Genomic DNA, 19,561 nt, shown 5'->3' on the forward strand with positions numbered 1-19,561 from the left:
CAAGTCAAAACATAAGATATTTAGGCATGTAAATAGAAAAATAAAACACATGTTTCGACTATGCTGAAATCATATTGTAATGTAGCCTCAATACACATCGTCACACCAAACTATTTTTCTATAACGACAGCCGTTTTACGTGACCCCTTTTTGTTTCCAAATATAGCACAAGCATGGCCGGTGAGTACCGTACACAGGATGTAATTATTCTAAAAATGCATCCTTTGATACATGCATTATCCAGTAGTACACCTGCCTTAATCATAGAACTAGCTGAGCATCACAAGTATTCCTAGAATAGATATTAATGCACTGGGTGGTTCTCCGAATGTCCGTCTATGTTTGTCACATCCAGTTGCAATCATGAAATCTCAGCCAAGATCAATCAGGGCTAGTGCAAGTGATGGTGGCATTAATACAGTTACACCGTAGTCTCAACTACCCTTAATTTTCAGTTATTTTATCATGTGCAAATGGGTAATGAATCATATTGTATTTTGAAAGAGAAAGAGGGTGATTTATTGGTAAAGAACCCAAGCCTTAGTATTTTAAAACTTGTTCCGCTTTGTAAGATGACAGCTAGGTAACCTGTTGCTGTTACATGATTTAGAATGAAAGAAAATATCTTGAGCAACTACTAGCTTTTTATTTCACATAGAAAATAATGCATTCAAGTCCCATCTATGATTATTATTATTTTAAGGTTCCTCGGGTTTGTTGAGATGTCCTCCATATTGTAAGAGTAGCTGTACAGTGAGACATCATCCACTACTCCTGGCTGTTGTCAACTGTATAGACACAGAGGAAGACCAGGAAATGATGGAATCCTTGTTACAAGACTTGCAAGACTGTATCAATGACTACACAAAGGTAAATGTGGACTGGTTACAAAGTTGCCAACATGTCAGCACTCAGAATTTGTACATCTGTTGCCTTATTTCTTATCAACAATAGCATAACATGAATGTCATGAATAATACAAAGTGAAAGAATATGTGTTAATGCGTAGAGTTGGCAACTCTGTTGTTAGATTAAAATGTCCCTTGGCTGGACCAGGCTTTATTTAAATGTTGTGCCTTGTTTCTGAATGTTCTAATAGTAACTTCCTGATTTTCAGTCATTAGAAATTACGATGTTTTAAAAGGAAGTTGAATTTTAGGATGGAAAATGGAAGAAAGAAGGTGTTATCCCTGATCCCAATGAAGCATATCAGTTTCCTATGATACACTGGGCATGTGCATTAGGTAGGATATTTTTATTTTTTATTTTAAATATAATGATAATCTATGATCACTGAATGTTTCATTTATCCCTCAAACTCATCCCTGCCTGGGAAAGAACAAAAATTACAGTGTTATCTTAGGTAGGTCTCTTTACATTTAGGGGTTGATTAACTAGACCAATCCACTTAGAGAAATTGACAATTTATAACCTGGCTATCACATAAAAGGAGGCTTTGTGCTGGACATGGCTGTTAGATTAACTTAACATTAAGGAGCAGGAAGTTATCTTGTGTAGCAATTGTGAAAGGTAGTAAAACTTCCTGTCCTGGAGCATTTCTACATGTCAGGACCCCTCAGAGTGTACTGTGAAGTTTACATCTTGATGTGTCTTAGGCAGTGTTCACAACCAAAGTTGAGCCGCAGACTAACAGATCCTTGTGTCAAATATGGCCGACCCACTTGAAAGCTTATTGCATAATCCTTGTGGGTAATCTAGTCAGTGTCCATTAGGGGATTATATTACAAGCTATCAAGTGGGTCAGCCATGTTTGATCTGCAGATCTGTTAGTCCACGGATCATCTTGTTCTGAATGCCCCCTTATGATTATAGTTGGAGTATTAGGCCGCATTCACATCGAGTTGACCCATGGTTCTACAAAGCCACGACCTGGCAGATGTACATGAAAGGAAAACCGCCTAAACTTTTAATAGTCTCTCCGCCTCTCACACGCCTCCCCATGTGTCGTCGCAATGGAGCTGAGATTTAATGAATGTACCCCCGCAGGGACGACGCATGGGGAGGCGTGTGAGAGGTGGAGAGACTATTAAAAGATTAGGCGGTTTTCCTTTCATGTACATCCGCCATATTTAGGTCGTGGCTTTGTAGAGCCATGGTTCAACTCGATGTGAATGAGGCCTTAGTTCGTTAAACAATGCACATATTTCAGGAAGGGTGTTTGCCGTTCTTTGGTTAATAGAAGAGGATTTCAAGCCAACACAGCAAACCACTGAAGGTGATACGGGACTGCACAGGGCCATCTACTGCCTGCAGGAGACGTGTCCTAAAGAGGCTCTGCAGAAGTTTCAGAAACTGGTCCCACCTATGGAGAGTGCTTTACTGGTGAAGAATCTCTCTGGTTGCACCCCTGTCCACACCTGCTGTCAGTTGCTGCACAAAGAAGTGCCTAAAGTGGAGTTTCATTATGAATGTCTGGTAGCCATGGTGGGACATGGAAAGAGAAAGGGCGATGGTAGGACAGATACAATGTTCCCTTCATTTTTTCTTATCTTGCTGATGAGCACCCAGTGCCACCCACTGTCACTGTCATCCAGAGACACACAGGCCCACATGCACAGACTTAGGGGCCATTCAGAATAGATGATCCAAGTGCTAACTGATCTGCTGACTTGAACGGAACCCTGTTCAAATGCGATACTGCTAATTCCCGATGGTTTCCCCACCTCCACATGCGTCATTAAATGGATTAAATCTCAGCTCTGAGGTTTAATTGCTAGGCTCTTGCAGCGACGGCACTTGTCAGTTAGTATGGATCATCTTTTCTGAATGACCCTTTGTGTACACTTTTAGATTGAAGGAGTTAACTGGCTTTGCCACATTGTTACAAATGGTATGGTTTGCCAGTACAGATTGTTGCTATACTTGGGGAACCTTGTAACATTGGATTTACGTATAGCTAATTATTTCATATGGCCTGAAGTGTTGTACAACACATAAATGTATTAATACCTAAGACACAAAAATTATGACACAGTCCAACACAGTATCATACCACAAACTTTGTGTGTGTGAATATATATATATATATAAAGATGCATATGCGTGCATACACAAACATACTCATGACCAAACACACACACACGTGTGTTTCCTGTGATATGTTTCCCATATTATTCCAGATTTTTTGAAGAGTTTGTTATCAAGCCAGAATGCTGAGGGTGACACACCCCTCCATATCCTAAGTCAGCATGATAGAAATATGAATGGAATCAAACTTCTTATTGAGGCAGGGGCACGCACAGATATAGAGAATAAAAAGGTAAGTATGAGTTTGGAGAACAAATTGAATATTACACACTTTGAGTGATGATCTTTTCATTTGTATGCTGTTTGCATTTAATTGATTGTTTCTTTGTTAGTTTGTGTTGACTTTGGTGCTATTTAAAGACTGTTGCTTTGCAGCAAACCATGTGCCATGCTAGTTCATTGTCTTAAAGTTAAGATGAAAGAATCAAAATTAGGGTGGATTCAAATATGGACTCAGTCTGATATTTTTAATTATTTCAGGGATTTAAGCCCTTAGATGTTGCAATAGACTGTGGGCAGTTGAAGCTGTCCAAGTACTTTCAGGATTTGCGTGTAATACAGCGTAAAACCCACAAACAGAATCAAAATACTTCTTCAGACATAGATGTACTGGGAGGAATGGTAGGCAACATTTACAAGAGTTGTGGAAGTACAAATTATATTCTCAGCAAGACCACCTAATTTAGCCCAAGTTATATGTTTTTAAATGAATTATTTTCAACTTTTTTAATGCAGTTGCAAAAAAAAGTGTCTCCCAAAGGTTTTTTTTCTGAGTCATGATGTAAAACAATATGAATAAAAATGTATCAACTTTTAGTAAAAATTCTTATATAAAAATGTTTAAATACTCAATCTGACATTCAAATCTGTTTTAGCAATCAAACTCTGGAGGTCTCTACTCCCCAAGTACACCACGTCAATCATCAAGAAAAATCCGAGAGTCGCCTAAAATGACATCAGAGAAGAGAGCAGTTATGCCAGCAGAGACGGATGTTGGATCCAGCATTAAGTGGTAATATTTGACTTTATATCAAGAAATTGCAAGTGTGCTTATAAGCATGTTACCTTGAACTGAAAATATGTATATAAATATTTTCCCTTATTTAAAAACTTATTATGTTAATAAAAGGAGAGTCAAAAGCTTAAATGCAGAGCAAGGGTTTTTTGTCTCCTCCATCCCAAATTACCACAAACATATACACCATTATCCTGTGCAGTATAAGGCAATGTTTTTAACCTTTTCAGCCCTGTAGAACCCAACTCCAGTTCTCTTGAGCCAGACCCCAAGAAAGCCAAGACTAGCACAACATTGCTGTGGAAAGTGAACATTGCAGCTCAGCCACCTGAAGAAAGAAAGTAAGAGAAAGAAACATTTCCTTTTGTCTTGTTATAACTTGTAGACTTAAGTCTTATCATATCTGTTTGGTAAGTGTAAGAGAAATTAGTTTTCGAGGACTGTTTATGAAGAGAAATTTGAATTTGTTTTACAGTTCTTTAACCATAAATGCAAAAACTGCTCTGCCAACAACAGCAAAAAGCGCTGCAACAACTACGGTAACTACAGCTGCAGGAAAAGGGACTGTAACATGTAAGTAGTATTGTACTTGTGAATATTTCCAAATACATGCACATGCATAATTATGTACTTACGCACACCATGCATGTGCACACACACAACTTGTTTTGAATTTAGCATAACTTAGTACAAACTTGATGTAGTTACTTCTTATAACTGCTTCCATTTGCTTGCATAATTGGTGTATTTAAAGGTTAACAGTGACTTATATGTACAATTATGCCTTTTTGTTCTCATTTTTTACAGCTAACGAACAGAATATTTTGAGTTACTTTAAATATAGCACCTCAGAGGCCAGGAGCGTGTTCAGGAAAGCCATGGAGAGGGACAGGGACATTCACCAAAGAGAGCTTCATGATATGGACATTGAAAAGAAAAGTAAGCACTTATAAGAAATGCCCTTTTTTTTTAAAGAAAGATTTCTAGCTGGTTGGCATTTTCTTGATATTGTCCAGGCTCTGAATTATGTTAATGATATCTTCTTTTTAGAATTAACAAACAGCTTAGCAGCTACCATAGAACAACAGCAAGAAGCATCCCAGCAAATTCAAAGAAAACTTCAGGAGATCGACCAACTACAAAAGAAAGAACAGAATTTAAAAGGAAAAATACAGGGTATCCACAATAGGTTAGACTCTATTTCACAAATGTCGTTAAAAGCACAAGAACAGTTCAGGACCTGTCAGCATGCACTGGATGCCTTTGACAAACTGTGACATGAATTGTCACTGGAAGACGGCATGCCTTCATCTGATATGATGAACTTCTGCTTGAGAAACACAGCTTGGTTTTTATATCATGATATATATTAGATATTTCCCAGCATCAAGATTTTTATGTACAGACACAGATGTGTCTGTACATATTGCCATCACCTGCGTCTGTCGTCGCCGTCGCCGTTGCCGTCGCCGATCATGTCGCCGTGCACTTTCAGCGTTAACACCATAAGTGGAAGACAGTTTTATTTTTTGGCTTTATATTTACAGAGCTGACTAATATTCATAAAACGCAGGTCAAGTTCGAAAATCAGCATGATCTGGCCATTATTGTAGAATTTATGCTGTTTTTTCTCTTTTTAGCATATATGCAACACTGTTAACACATTTCAAGGAAAACCGATAGGCCTGTTGTCATGAAATTCACAGGAGTAATCAATCTTACTAAAACGCAGATCAAGTTCCAAAATCGGCATGATCGGGCCACTATTTTAGTAGTTATGCTGTTTTTTCACTTTTCAGCATATATGCAACACTGTTAACACATTTCAAGGAAAACCGATAGACCTGTTGTCATGAAACTCACAGGAGTAATCAATCTTATTAAAACGCAGGTCAAGTTCGAAAATCAGCACAATCGGGCCATTATTTTATAAGTTATGCCGTTTTTTCACATTTCCTCAGATTTAATTCTTAGGCATGTTAACAGTCTCATTATTTAGTTAAGAAGATACGTAAAAGTGTTTGTTTGACATTTCCTGCATCTTTACAACATTGTTAGTTGATTTTGTAAAAATGATGGTATACTTGTTATTGTGTATTGTGTAATAAAGTTTCAAAAATGGAAATAAACTCATATCATTGAGGTTTGTCAGATTCAATCATTCACTATGTTCAGAATCTCAGAATGGAAGAAATTGGACATTTAACACTGTTTTATTGATATTTTTCCCATCTCATCAATTTTTTTAGTTGATCATATAAATATGGCAGTAAACTCTTAATTTTGTTTTAAGTTAAAAAATTGTTAAAAATGGGAAAAAAACATTTCAGAACAGTGCCGTCTTGTTTACATTTTGGCATTTTTAAGTTGTGACTTTGAAGTTCCATGGGCCTGAAGACCTTTGCTAGTCACATTTTCTGAATATCCATGATACTAATATTTTATTATTAAAAATTGATGGTCATTATGCTGTTAAACATTATGTAATATTGCATCAAAATTTGAAAAAAACCTATTTTGGGCACTGCTCCCATGATGACCATTTAAGAAAAACCATGTCACTTACTGTTCTCAAACAGTACAGTAAATATATATAGATGTGTCTGTACATATTGCCATCACCTGCATCTGTCGTCGCCGTCGCCAGCACCGTGCACTTTCATTGTAAACAAGATAAATGGAAGGCAGTTTTACTTTTTGGCTTTGTATTTACAGAGCTGATGAATATTCATAAAACGCAGGTCAAGTTCGAAAATCAGCATGATCAAACCATTATTTTAGAAGTTATGCTGTTTTTTCACATTTCCTCAGATTTAATTCTTAGGCATGTTAACAGTTTCATTATTTAATTAATAAGATACATAAAAGTGTTTGTTTGACATTTCCTGCATCTTTACAATATTGTTAGTTGATTTTGTAAAAATGATGGTAAACTTGTCATCGTGTATTGTGTAATAAAGTTTCAAAAATGGAAATAAACTCATATCATTGCAGTTTGTCAGATTCAATCATTCACATAATGTACTTTTGCATCACAAATGACAGTAGCCTATTTTGTGCATAGTTATTTCCTGTTTTTTGTCTGTACATTTGACAGCTTTGCTGCCTTGTTTTACAAGAGTTGTCCCATGTAGATTAAAAGGTCTGTTGTGCTCCTGCTTTGATTTTTTGATTTTGTAGGAGGATATATATATATATATCACTTATAATAAAAACCAATGGAGAAAAATAATTTTCAATAGACAACGAAATGTATTGGATTATTTTTATTTCAAAAAGATTATCCTATTTTATTTTGAGATGATTATAATTCAAAATTACTTGGCGTTTTAAATAGATGTAGTTATGCAAGATAATTTTCAATAGACAAGAACAAGATGTGTTGGATTTTTATTTAAAAAAGATTATCCTACTTTATTTTGAGATAATTTTAATTCAAAATTACTTGGCATTATGAGAAGAAGTAGTTTTGCAAGTTAACTGATTAAGACTCAGATTCATCATGTTTAAAGTGTTTCAACTTTATTTGTTGTAAAAAAAAGACATCAACATTTGGTGGTGTATTGGATGGTTGAAAGGGTTAAGTTAGGCTTCAGCGTTTATGTGAAAAGTATGGACAGTGTGATCAAAATCATAAGTATGGCATAAGTATTTCCCGCCAACATGTTGCCCCTTATATCTGCATGGAGGATTATGTACAAGAAAATACCTATGATTACACTTAATAATATATTTTTTTATCTAGAAAACTTTGTGATGTTATGTATAAAATTTTAAAATATGCTAGATTGATGTAGACAAAGATTAAAAACTAGTTGGAGTAGATGAAAGCTTTGTTGATATTTGTAAATTGTTACACTGACTGATACACATAACAATGGAAGAGCAATTAATTTGCATCATTTCCTGAAAATAAAGCCCAGTAACACTCAGTCCACTGACATTGTGATATGAATGCTATGAGGGGTTTGTGTGAGTCTGAACTTGACATTGATTCTATTAATTAACAAATTATACATGGCTTGTGAGAACTAATTGAATAATAAGACTACTGGGGAAGCCAGGGGTGTTCTAGAGTTCTGTTTTAACATTAAAATGTGTTTTCTTGGTCGTGTTACATTTTTTTTATTTTTGTTTTCCTATCCAAATACCAAAACCCAATGCTCTGCACATTTTTGCATATGATTTTAAGTCTTTCAAAAATCAAAACTTGAAGAGATCTGAGCTTTGGATGTGATTTCCAAAATATCTTGTGGTAAGGTCTCTTGGTGGAAGTTTTTTCTTCTCTTTCTGCAAGTATGAACCTGTTAACACTTTAGCTTTAATCTCTTTTTTTGGTGCTGGTTGTTTTTTACCATCCGTCTTCTCGTTGCTAGCTTCTTCCTCTTGGGGTTTATGCCTATCAAAAGGACACAGGAATAAGACCATGGTTATTTAGAAAACTTTGAAAATACCCATTATATATATATATATATAATTAAGATGTTAATTAAAATATGCTTGTTCATATTATTTATTTAGCAAAATCAGGATTTTACAATATGGGTTTGCAATGGGGCATAGTGGTACAAAAAAAAATTAAAATATGTATAGGAAGGCTAAGCCCCTGTTCCTCTTCCCATGCCCACCTTTACGTTTTTGCTACTTTTAGGCCACATTCAGAACAGCAGACTAGCAGATCTGCATATCAAATATGGCGATCTACTACAAAGCTTGCTGCCTAATTTCCGATTAGTTGCTGAGTAGATTACCCACGGGGATTATACAACAAGCATTCAAGTGGGTTAGCCATATTTGATCCATGGACTAGTTAGCCAGCTGTTGTGAATGCAACCTTACCTTGCTTTTGGTGGAACAGGGCATGTGTAAGCCACCTGACCAGTTCTGATGATGCTTCTTTCCACTGGTGCTGGGGCATGTTCCTTTTCCCACTCCAGTCTCTCCCATTTTGCCTCGCAGAGGGGACATAGAAGCTCATTTTTTACTAATAAACACAAAATGAGCCAAAAACTAGTTTAGGAATCACAGGGTGAATGACTATCAAAAAGAAATAAAAGGAAAATATGCTGTTAAAATTTCACTGTCACTTTCATTTTAAAATTGGCTTAGTGAATTTCAAGTTCTGAATAACTTACCCAGAATAACCATTTAAGTCTCAGTCAAAACTGATAATTTCCTTGACAAACAAAATTATCTCAATTTACCTGCACTTTCCATCAGCAATGGATGTCCAAACCGCCGGGCAGTATCCAGGGGAGTTTCCATGCGGTCATTTACAATGTCCAAACTTCCCTCATGTTGCAGATAACAGTTAAAACATTTGGGATGTGCACCTTCAGCTGCATAATGGCCTGGGGTGTTGCCATAGCCTGCAGGTTAAAAGACACTGACTTTTTCAGAAAGTGGGATCTTATTTTGGTTTTACGTAAGACATACGAGGAGGTTCAATGTGGGCAAATGCTGGTCAAGTAAGAATATCAGTAATATTTGATTATTATTTCAGAAGTCTATTTTACATTTTTTGATATTAAAAAATATTTTTGCATATTAACAAGTATTTTTCTGCATACTGACAAGCATTTCCTCATAATAGACAATTTGAGTTCCCATACATTAAATTTTTTTAGACAGAAAATTTCCTGTCGTTGTGGACCTTTTTTCAGATAATTATGAAATAAACTTACCATCTTGATAATTTGGTGTGAGTTTTTTCTCAAAAAGCCAGTGAAGGCAATTGACGGAGCCATGCAATGCAGCCTGAAATGTCAAGTTATAATGAAAGTAATTATGAGATAAAATCAATGACCTACGTTTGTGTGTTTATATCAAGAACAACAATAAATGCAATTTTTGGTAGGATAGGGGGAGTGGATTAAAATATTCACACACCCCTAAAAACCAAAATTTTAAGTGAACCCGGGAAACTGTAAGGCATCCTATCTCACCACATGAGCAGGAGTCTTTCCCTCTCCCTGGGCCACATCCATTGCTGATCCCTGTTTAACCAGGAACCTGAGACAGTCCAGGTGGTCATGCCAGGCAGCCATGTGGGCAGGGACATTGCCATTGTTGTCACCAATTGTGATATCACAATCACGCTCTATCAGGCAGATCAAACTTTCCAGACCTGAAAAGGTGACAAAATAAATAAAATTTATAAGAAATTAAAAAGGTACCATATTTTTTTTATCCAAAAATCTCTTTTTATTTAAGAATTGCCTGACAGCCCTTTTTAAATAAATTATGTTGGAGTAATCTTAAATACAGATAATTTTAAGTACTTACATGCCAGAGCAGAGAGGCTGAAACTGAAAAATATATCTTCCCAAAAATGGAGAACAAAGACACAATGGTGCCCACAATGTAAGTTTGCATACTATTTAGTTGTTATTGGTGGGATGGGAGGCAAAAAACTGGGTAGCCAACTTTTTTGTTCCAACCCCTCCTCCACAATGTCATGGATCAGCCAATTCCTGGGTGGCTGGAAATTCTGATGAATTAATCTTTTCAAATTAACTTACCTCCGTACTGAGCTGCATAATGCAGAGGAAGCTTTCCAAGGTCACAGGTGCACTCTAGGTCTACCCCTTTCCCAAACAGAAGTTCCAGTATCTTGGGATGGTTACGGATTGCAGCTAGATGAGCAGGATGGCGTCCCCATTGGTCCTCAATTGAAAGGCTAGCACCTGGGACAAAAGGAAGATATGATGCAGCAGAATAAACTACTGAATTTTTTTTTTCAATACGCTTTTAGTCTGCAAATAACAACACTGCCCATAGGCCAAGTATGAGTAAGATTGAAGCTTGGCTGGAAGTATTTAGTAAATGTGTTCAGTTTCTGGCCATTATTTGTACTTTGAGCCTTGATTCTTTGACCAAGTTGGCTTGCAAGTTTTGGCACAGACTGTATTTGTTTTTTGATGTATGTTTGAACAACATGAGGATAAATAATCCTTTAATTTTTTATGATGTAAAGGATGTTTTTACCTCTGTTTGATAAGACTTCAAGGCATTTTTCTTCTCCATGATAGGCTGCCAAATGGACTGCACTGTGCCCATCTTTGTCTTGAGCATTGATATCTTCTACGTAGTCCAGGAGTACTCTGATCACATCATAGTGACCCCCTAATGTAGCCTCATGCAAAGGTGTTCTTCCAATACTTGTTGTTTGTGATGGATCTGCTCCAGCCTGTGACAAAGAAAAATATGTGATTACTTTAAAGATAATAATACTGCCCTCATTCCCTGATGAAGGTATCTTGTGAGAAAGACTTTTCCCAATGAATCATCCAGCCATGATCATTTGGACAGCCACCATTTGGATGGCCAATCTTTCAAAGACTGCTGGACGCCTAATGAATTTTTTGAAAAATGATTGCTTGGATTCCCTGAAATTTTGTGGGAAATAACAGGTGATAGATTTGGACAGCCTGTACCCCAACCCTGGGATAAGCCCTGCTTGTGAGATATTGCAATAATGGAGTAACAATAACTCTAATTTCTAGCTTTCATTTATTGTAATCTTTGAGCACCTTACACAGCTGATGAAAGTCTTCAATGAATTTAAGCTAAATATACATGTACTAGTGATGTTTAATAATGATGTAATGTGAATAAACAACATGAAAAAAATCTACAGTATATGAATTACTACAATTAAACAAGGTTTTCACTGTTACTAATGCTGTATATATAAAATGCTATTTCCATTTATTTCTTGCGAAATAATACCATGCAAATAATACATGTAGTAAGATGAATGCTGAACAAATTACAGGTAAATATTGCCTGTTACCTTCAATAGCTCCTCTACGGCTGAAACCTGCCCATACCCGGCAGCCAAATGGAGGGGGCTTCTTTTCTCATGTTTCACTTTTATATCTGGATTGATTGTGGTGTTCTCAAGGACTCTTTTTATTGTGTCAGCATCTCCTTTCTGTGCAGCTGATACTAACCGTTCTTTCCTCTCTGAAGATAATATAATTTAAATGGATAATGACCCAGTAGTTTGTGAAAAACCCCATCATTCAAAATCTTCTTTAACCAAGAGGTTGATTAACGTCCCACCACGCCGTTAAAATTGATTTGTAGGAAGAATTATAAAAACTGACATTATTGTAAACTCACCTTTCGTTTTCTTCTCACGGTCTGCCATGTTGTTTACCCTAACCACCGTGTAACGACTTGCCGTCAACAAGTACAGAGAATATTTTATTGTGAAAACGAAAATAATCATTTCCTACATTTAGGATTTGATTTATATATAAAATAAAGTTATACTGACAATTTTGATAAATTTTACTGTTTTCTCTATGTTTTATACTTCTTATGTCGTAAGTGATAACAGGTGCTTGCTGTGCCTGGGTACTAACAATGTCCCTGAAGATGGCGCTAGTGTTTGATGTAATCTTTTTCAATATTTTTTCTTATAATTTGTTTTCTGAGAATGTAAAAAACTAGCTTGTGTGACTTATTTAAAAACAAATTCAAGCATGATTCAAAATTAAAGATGAACAGCCTGTAAAACATTAAATAACGTTAAATGTCAACTGCACCCCTCCCGTGTATGTCATGTGACTTTGAGAAACCTGCACATGACTTCCAAGATGACGGTGCGAGCGGTTGTGTTGTTAATCTGCCTCACAGGTAAAAGTTGTTGTAATCTTGATTTTAAGACTCTATTGAACTTATTTAACAAGCAGATGCACATATTCAAGTCTGTGCGTGTTTGTGGTATATGACAAATTTTGCGTTGCACACATGTACACATTTTATGCAATTTAAAGAGACGAGGTTGTTTTAACATTTTTAACACACCAACACTTGCAACAGCTTTAACATTAAAATAAGAATACATAGCACAAGCGCTATCCTACTTAATAACACTATTCGGTCGCCAGTTCCTGACATAAGCGTCAGACAACAGAATCAATTGTTTGAAGTGCTGGTGAAGTTTTTTGTCTACATGTTGAACACTTTGTTTTTTGCATTAAATGTTTTGTGAAGAGACATTTTGTGCTCAGTAATTTGCTAGATAGCACTGTTATATACGTTTTTATATATGGACATGTCAATGCAGCTCATTTCTCATTATCATTATTATCACTAATTGATCAACTACATGTAATCAGTGGATTGCCACCAAAATCTAATCTATTCTAAATTTTATCAAAATCCACCCATAACATTTTGAACAAAGGCAAAAAACAAAGGAGAGGTAATAACAACAGCTATTATTGTTGTAATTGTTGTTGTTGTTGTTGTTATAATAATAATAATAATAATAATAATGATAATGATGATGATGATGATGATGATGATGATAATAATAATAATAATAATTATTATTATTATTATTATTATTATTATTATTAATCAAAGGTGCCTAGTTTGGTCTTCTCATATTTCTTTATATCTCTTTCATCTTCAGGAGTGCTGGCTGCTCCACAGAAGAAGGCCACACCACCATCATTTGGTAAATCTTACACAGTGGCAGGAACTCTAAGTCTTCCCTATGCAGAGCTGGAGGAGCCATTCTTTGTGTATTTTGATGCAGCTGCAACAAAGAGCAAGATTGAAATGTACAATGGTAGGCTGATAAAATGCTTCAACTGGATGACCATTTCACCTTGTCCACATATTTTACTATTCATGTATTGTGAATGTTTGTGGATATTTAAGCTTATATTTGTCACAGAAACGCCTAATATAAAAGCTAATGATATTTAGTCTTCCGTTCTCATGTTAAAAGTCAACATTTACCAGTATGTTGTAAACTGATTTGGATGCATAGCCAGCAAAGTTGCATTTCATCTAATTGAAATTTATTGAATGTTTTGCCTTAGAAAATTTAATTTTTTTTTCTCAAGGATTGACTGTGTCCATCATGAGGGGTGATGTAGGACCCTATGGCAGCAGCTTCAAGATCGCTTACATGACCACCGACACTGTGATGAACAAGAAGTCATGTTTCCAAGTCAATGGGACCTCAGATTCACCAGTGAAGTCCCAGTCTATCCTCCCTGATCTTACTGGATTCCAGGTAGGTGGGAAACAATGTCATCTTGATATTTCTCTGTTATAAAATATACTTATGTTATGCTTTTAAAACAACACTCTAGTTATAAACAGATAATGTGTAGCATGATAATATAATAAAAATAATGCATTCAAAAATATATATCCTTGAATTGCCCATAACCAATTATCAATCATTTATTCATATTAAGATCTATAATCAATGATTGATAATAAACTAATTTTTTTACACATAAATGAAAAAAAACTGTTGCAGTCTGTGGAGGCCAACTTTGCCAAATTAATGATTGATTAATATACGTCCACTTACATCTGGCATTAACATAGATGACAACATGTTTACTAACTGATAACACATATGCTAACTTGCCCTAGACCAGCCCCTGTTATTGTTTGTTGATTTGCTCTAAACTGATGGCTCAGCTGACAGTGCTGAAGTCAAGTGACTTGTGAACAAGTGTCACAAGATAAGCTAAAGGTCCCTGTACTCTATTGATGGCTGTTTGCAGTGCAAAGTGCTGTTAATTATAGAATCATGTCCAAGTGGATTAAGACCTCTATCCTTTGGAATTGATGAAATATTTTAGTAATGATTTTAATTGGCTGATGCATGTTGCTTGTCTTTTCAGTTTTCAAGTTGAAATGAGCCAGTAAACAATATACACATGTATGTGCTCCAGTAAGCTGGAGAAATAGAAAGAAATCTATACATTAGAAATGAATAATAATTGAAATGAGAGCATGAATGTTTCTAGAGGTATAAATGGAGAATTATCCTATCCCCCCCTCCCTCACAGAAAAAAGAAAAAAATGATATTAAAAGAGATTTCCATGACATTTTCCAGCTGATCACACAAGGTATGTCATATAATGGGCAGACTGTGGATGTTTGGCAGAATGTCACAGTGAGAGGACAGAAGAAGAACACCTACACCTTCATGGTAACTACTGGGTCTAATCCAGCACCAGTTAGATATGAGATGCGTGGTTATGATTCCCTGCTGGGCTCCCACTATGACAAATACTATGTTGATTATATGAACTTCAACAACAAGGACCCCATTGATCCAAAAAAATTTGACCCACCACAAGGTTAGTGAGCATGACATCATTTGATTATTTGTTGAAATTACTTACAGTTATATATATATATATATATATATATATATATATATATATATATATATATATATATATATATAACAGATGAGGTATAGTTGTTATTGATTTTCATCTTCAAACCATTAGTTTTGTTTAACATTAGCCCCACCACCCATTGTTCAGTTTTGTTTAATTTTTCTACAATTGTTTACATTTCGAATGGATATAGATATCACATCTATCACAATGTCACAGCAGTGATCTGCAGGTATTTTGATCATATTCCAGGCATGACATGCACAAGTTTTCCAGCAATGATCTGCAAGTATTTTGATGATATTCCAGGCATGACATGCACAAGTTTTCCAGCAATGATCTGCAGGTATTTTTATCATATTCCAGGCATGCGATGCACAGGTTTTCCAGCAATGATCTGCAAGTATTTTTATCATATTCCAGGCATGGCATGCACAGGTTTTCCAGCAATGATCTGCAAGTATTTTGATTGTATTCCAGGCATGGCATGCACAGGTTTTCCAGGCCCTGGTGCTGCAGAGGGCAGGGCCATCATGAACCCTATGGCAGAGTACATCAACAATGATGATAACCATATCCATGAAATGTTTGAACATTTCAAAACAACACACAAGAAAGATTACAAGACCATCCATGAACATGAGACAAGGAAAATGTACTTCAGGAAAAATGTGAGGTATGTGGCACTTAATATGAAAATGAAATCTCTTGGTTGATAACCATCTTCCAGCCTTTCATACTGTCTGTCCATATGGTGTTTACATCAAGAATCATTAGTGTCACATGAGTACAATTTGAAAATTGATAAACAAAGTCAACATGATTAAAGATACCCTGATATATTACCAGTCATCCAAGATGCCATTTTTCTATATTTTATTAGGTTCATTCACTCCAAAAACAGAGCTTCCCTTGGGTATAGTCTGGCTGTGAATCATTTGGCAGACAAGAGTGAAAAAGAATTGAAAATAATGAGAGGTTACAGACACTCTCATGTCTACAATGGAGGACTGGCATTTAACAAGGCTCTGTATAAAAACCAAGTCAGACCAGATCAAATGAACTGGAGGCTGAAAGGTGGGGATGAGATGTTTAATTATTATAAGTTGTATCAACATTTATATGAATTTAATAACTATAGTAATATTACAATAATAAGTTTACATGTACTGGTTATCTTATGTACTATAATTATACACGTAGGTCATGGTTTTGATACATACAATATATCACATGATAATTTCTCATACTGTGCATAGATAACATTATATTTTATCCGATTTAAAATAGATAAATAAAATTAAACAATATGACCATCAAGTTAAACATAAAGCAGTATATACATTGAATTTCTGGTGAACTTTCATGTCACAAAAACACGCAACTGTACACATCATCTATAAATAACAATGTTTTAATGCATACAGTGACAATCTACATACATTTGAAGAATTCAGTATAAGGTATTTATGTTTGTGTGTAGTGTGACATGTGTTAATGGCAGTTTGTATTATCTGTAGGTGCTGTGACTCCTGTCAAAGACCAGGCGGTGTGTGGGTCATGTTGGAGCTTCGGCACTGCAGGGACTATAGAGGGCGCTTACTTCCTCAAGGTGGCTATATAGAATGCGAACTGATGTAGTGATTCTATTCTTTAAGAGAATCAATCAAGCACAGATACCATCATATAAAAAAATGTGGTATTTAGATTTTAAATGAAAATAATAACATTTGCATGGTTTTTGACCTGAGGATATTTTAATAATATCATGTGTATTTATATTTTTGTTCCTAGCTAATACATGTACATCACATTTATGATGAGTGCAAGGTTAATACCAATAAAGTTCAGATGTCTTTTGTTCAAGTAAGCATTGTTTACATTGATCACTGATGAGACTTTTCCGATTTTGTCGGAATTCCAACCTTTTCAGGATCATTTGGGTCATTCTTGTTAATCATGTATCCTAGACCCCCCGGCCAATTTTCCTACTTTTTCAGTGAGGACTGGTCTTGTCCCTGATTGATACACTGGTGATAAAACTGTTCTTCCCCTTTCAGACTGGCAACCTTGTGCGTCTGTCCCAGCAGGAGCTGATGGACTGTTCTTGGGGTGAAGGGAACAATGGCTGTGATGGAGGCGAGGACTTCAGGTCGTACCAGTGGATCATGAAACATGGCGGACTGACCACTGAGGAGATGTATGGCCCATACCTGGCAGTGGTGAGATATTAACCTGAGGCCGCATTCACATCGATTTGAGCCACGGCCCTGCAAAGCCACGACCTAAATATGGCGGATGTACATGAAAGGAAAACCGCCTAATCTTTTAATAGTCTCTCCGCCTTTCACACGCCTCCCCATGCATCCTCCCTGCGAGGTTTCAGTCATTAAATCTCGGCTCCATTGGGACAACGCATGGGGAGGTCGTGGCTTTGTAGAGCCATGGCTCAACTGGATGTGAATGCGGCCTAAGTTCATTCATTTTCAGAGATCAAATTGTGTCAGTGTTTAAAAGTTTTGGCAACTGTGAATTTTGATGAAATCTATAATAAAATAGCATGCTTTTTTTAAAAATAAACTCATTTATTATACTTCTAGAATTCCAGGTTTGCTTTAACTGTTTTTTTGTTTTTTTGTGTGTGTGTGTGTGTGATGAACTTCATTGTTAGATAAAAGATGTACCAAAATGATAAATTATATCTGTTCCAGGATGGTATGTGCCACTATAAGAATGTCACCCCTGTAGCCGTCATTAAAAGCTATGTCAATGTGACCTCGGGCGATGCGGAAGCCTTGGAGATGGCCATCTTTAACAATGGCCCCGTCTCCGTGGCTATTGATGCTGCCCACCTCTCCCTCTCATTCTATGCAAATGGTGTTTACTATGAACCCAAATGTGGTAGGTAGTATACCTCTTAAGATGTTTTTAACATTACACAAGGCATGGTTGCTAGGATATTAAATAAATCTTTATAAATGTTTTGGAAAGAATGAAAAGTTGATGAGAAGATTCAATTGATGGAAATTATATTGTTTATTAGATAAATATGTTTCATAAAAACAAATGTTTAAGTTAATCCATCCAGCTTCACTTTTAATGAACAGGGTCAATGCTGTTCAAAATTAATGAGGTTGAGTGACTATTTAACTTACATGATTACACTGAATAACTATTTACCATATGATTTCTTTTTGATCTTTGGTGCATTCTGCAGTTTTTATATATGCGAGTTCTTAAGTAAATATTTTAAGATATCTGCAAAATTAATATTTTTTAGATATTTCTTTTTCACACATCGTTAATAATATTTAACATTGTTATAGTTTGATAACTTAAATTAAAATTTTTTAACAAAGAAATATTATATTGTCAGGTAACAAGCCTGATGACCTGGACCATGCAGTGCTGGCTGTGGGGTATGGCACCATGAACGGACAGAGGTACTGGCTGATCAAGAACTCCTGGTCCACATACTGGGGAAATGATGGCTATGTTCTCATGGCTCAGAAGGACAACAACTGTGGAGTGACTACTTCACCAACATATGTTAATTTAAAATGAGCCATGTTACAGTTTGCCGTGGTGTTTCACTACCACTCGTGATAGTCCCTCGGACTGTGTTACAATATAGCTTTGTAATATCACCCTCCGATTTTTATCTTCATAATAATGAAATTAATCATTGAAAACTCATCAATAACATATGTATATTTGCATTCTGTAAAGAAATTGACTCATAAAAACCGGACATTTTGTAATTTTATCATCCTTTGTATTGTTATTTTTCTGAAAACTCAAATTTATATTTGCTTACTTTTGTTTTCAAGGTTTTGTTTTCTTGAAGATAAAAGCACTGTAGCTGCTCTGCTTGATATTTGTTTATCACATGTAAAATGAGAAAAGATGCTGGTATTAGACTTGTGAAGATTCTTTTGTCTTTAGCTACCTATATATGTCTGGTCTTACCAGCCAATGTTTCGTCTGCTTGCAGTCAGACTTGATCAGGGAATGAGGTTGTGATAGATGTGACAATGTATCACCCTATCACCAGTCTATTACAATAACATAGCTAATGAAACTGCTCTACACTAAGACACAAGTATTGTTTTCACATGCTTTCATAACAAAGTGTAAAGTGTAACTTATAATTAATGTATCTAATTTAATAAATGTCTTTTAGACACATCTTTGTCAACATTTATGTTATTGGTGACATGGTGAATTGGTGTTGATATTTTTTTTAAATTATCTTTGACAAATTTTTCTCATTAAAATGTTTTATAAATTTTCTTATACAATAACCAGTTTAAATGGCTGTTT

General features: G+C 35.7%; 3 protein-coding genes across 4 annotated transcripts; 2 read left to right on the forward strand and 1 right to left on the reverse strand.

Annotated features, from left to right (window-relative positions):
* The first annotated feature begins 76 nt into the window (after nt 1-76).
* LOC106174876 (uncharacterized) lies at nt 77-7,996 on the forward strand. 2 transcript variants are annotated; one of them, XM_013556618.2, is made up of 11 exons: nt 77-180; nt 704-870; nt 1,160-1,244; nt 2,171-2,473; nt 3,141-3,280; nt 3,529-3,669; nt 3,924-4,060; nt 4,294-4,404; nt 4,539-4,636; nt 4,871-5,002; nt 5,114-7,996. In XM_013556618.2, the coding sequence occupies exons 1-11, from the start codon at nt 174-176 to the stop codon at nt 5,338-5,340; spliced, it is 1,548 nt and encodes a 515-aa protein (XP_013412072.2). In that variant the 5' UTR covers nt 77-173; the 3' UTR covers nt 5,341-7,996. The 2 variants fall into 2 exon arrangements, with proteins under 2 accessions (XP_013412072.2, XP_086857646.1); XM_087001520.1 differs by lacking the exon at nt 77-180 and adding an exon at nt 459-477.
* Nucleotides 7,569-12,379, reverse strand: LOC106174877 (uncharacterized). The gene is made up of 9 exons (XM_013556619.2): nt 12,191-12,379; nt 11,859-12,031; nt 11,051-11,252; nt 10,585-10,749; nt 10,009-10,190; nt 9,748-9,820; nt 9,268-9,432; nt 8,903-9,047; nt 7,569-8,462 (listed from the first exon to the last, which is right to left on the reverse strand). Exons 1-9 carry the CDS (start codon nt 12,297-12,299, stop codon nt 8,267-8,269), a joined length of 1,410 nt encoding a protein of 469 aa, XP_013412073.2. The 5' UTR covers nt 12,300-12,379; the 3' UTR covers nt 7,569-8,266.
* A 164-nt stretch (nt 12,380-12,543) lies between these two features.
* LOC106174935 (digestive cysteine proteinase 2) lies at nt 12,544-19,426 on the forward strand. The gene is made up of 10 exons (XM_087001519.1): nt 12,544-12,709; nt 13,494-13,652; nt 13,933-14,105; nt 14,947-15,193; nt 15,719-15,914; nt 16,122-16,315; nt 16,759-16,850; nt 17,299-17,460; nt 17,950-18,139; nt 18,615-19,426. Exons 1-10 carry the CDS (start codon nt 12,658-12,660, stop codon nt 18,800-18,802), a joined length of 1,653 nt encoding a protein of 550 aa, XP_086857645.1. The 5' UTR covers nt 12,544-12,657; the 3' UTR covers nt 18,803-19,426.
* Nucleotides 19,427-19,561: the final 135 nt, after the last annotated feature.

The sequence above is a fragment of the Lingula anatina genome, chromosome 1, assembly GCF_051362555.1.
Source record: "Lingula anatina isolate TDL-2025a chromosome 1, LinAna3.0, whole genome shotgun sequence".
NCBI lineage: Eukaryota > Metazoa > Brachiopoda > Lingulata > Lingulida > Lingulidae > Lingula > Lingula anatina.

Excerpts from the sequence above, each read along its gene's own strand:
- LOC106174876 (XM_013556618.2), top strand. Across the intron at positions 1,245-2,170 it reads ACACTGGGCATGTGCATTAG|GAAGGGTGTTTGCCGTTCTT; the intron begins GTAGGATATTTT and ends CACATATTTCAG. Across the intron at positions 5,003-5,113 it reads TATGGACATTGAAAAGAAAA|AATTAACAAACAGCTTAGCA; the intron begins GTAAGCACTTAT and ends TCTTCTTTTTAG.
- LOC106174877 (XM_013556619.2), bottom strand. The coding sequence starts at position 12,299 with ATGATTATTTTCGTTTTCACAATAAAATATTCTCTGTACTTGTTGACG. Across the intron at positions 10,750-11,050 it reads TGAAGTCTTATCAAACAGAG|GTGCTAGCCTTTCAATTGAG; the intron begins GTAAAAACATCC and ends CTTTTGTCCCAG. Across the intron at positions 9,048-9,267 it reads ATTGCTGATGGAAAGTGCAG|TAAAAAATGAGCTTCTATGT; the intron begins GTAAATTGAGAT and ends TGTGTTTATTAG.
- LOC106174935 (XM_087001519.1), top strand. The coding sequence starts at position 12,658 with ATGACTTCCAAGATGACGGTGCGAGCGGTTGTGTTGTTAATCTGCCTC. Across the intron at positions 12,710-13,493 it reads GTTGTTAATCTGCCTCACAG|GAGTGCTGGCTGCTCCACAG; the intron begins GTAAAAGTTGTT and ends TTTCATCTTCAG. Across the intron at positions 16,316-16,758 it reads AATGAACTGGAGGCTGAAAG|GTGCTGTGACTCCTGTCAAA; the intron begins GTGGGGATGAGA and ends TATTATCTGTAG.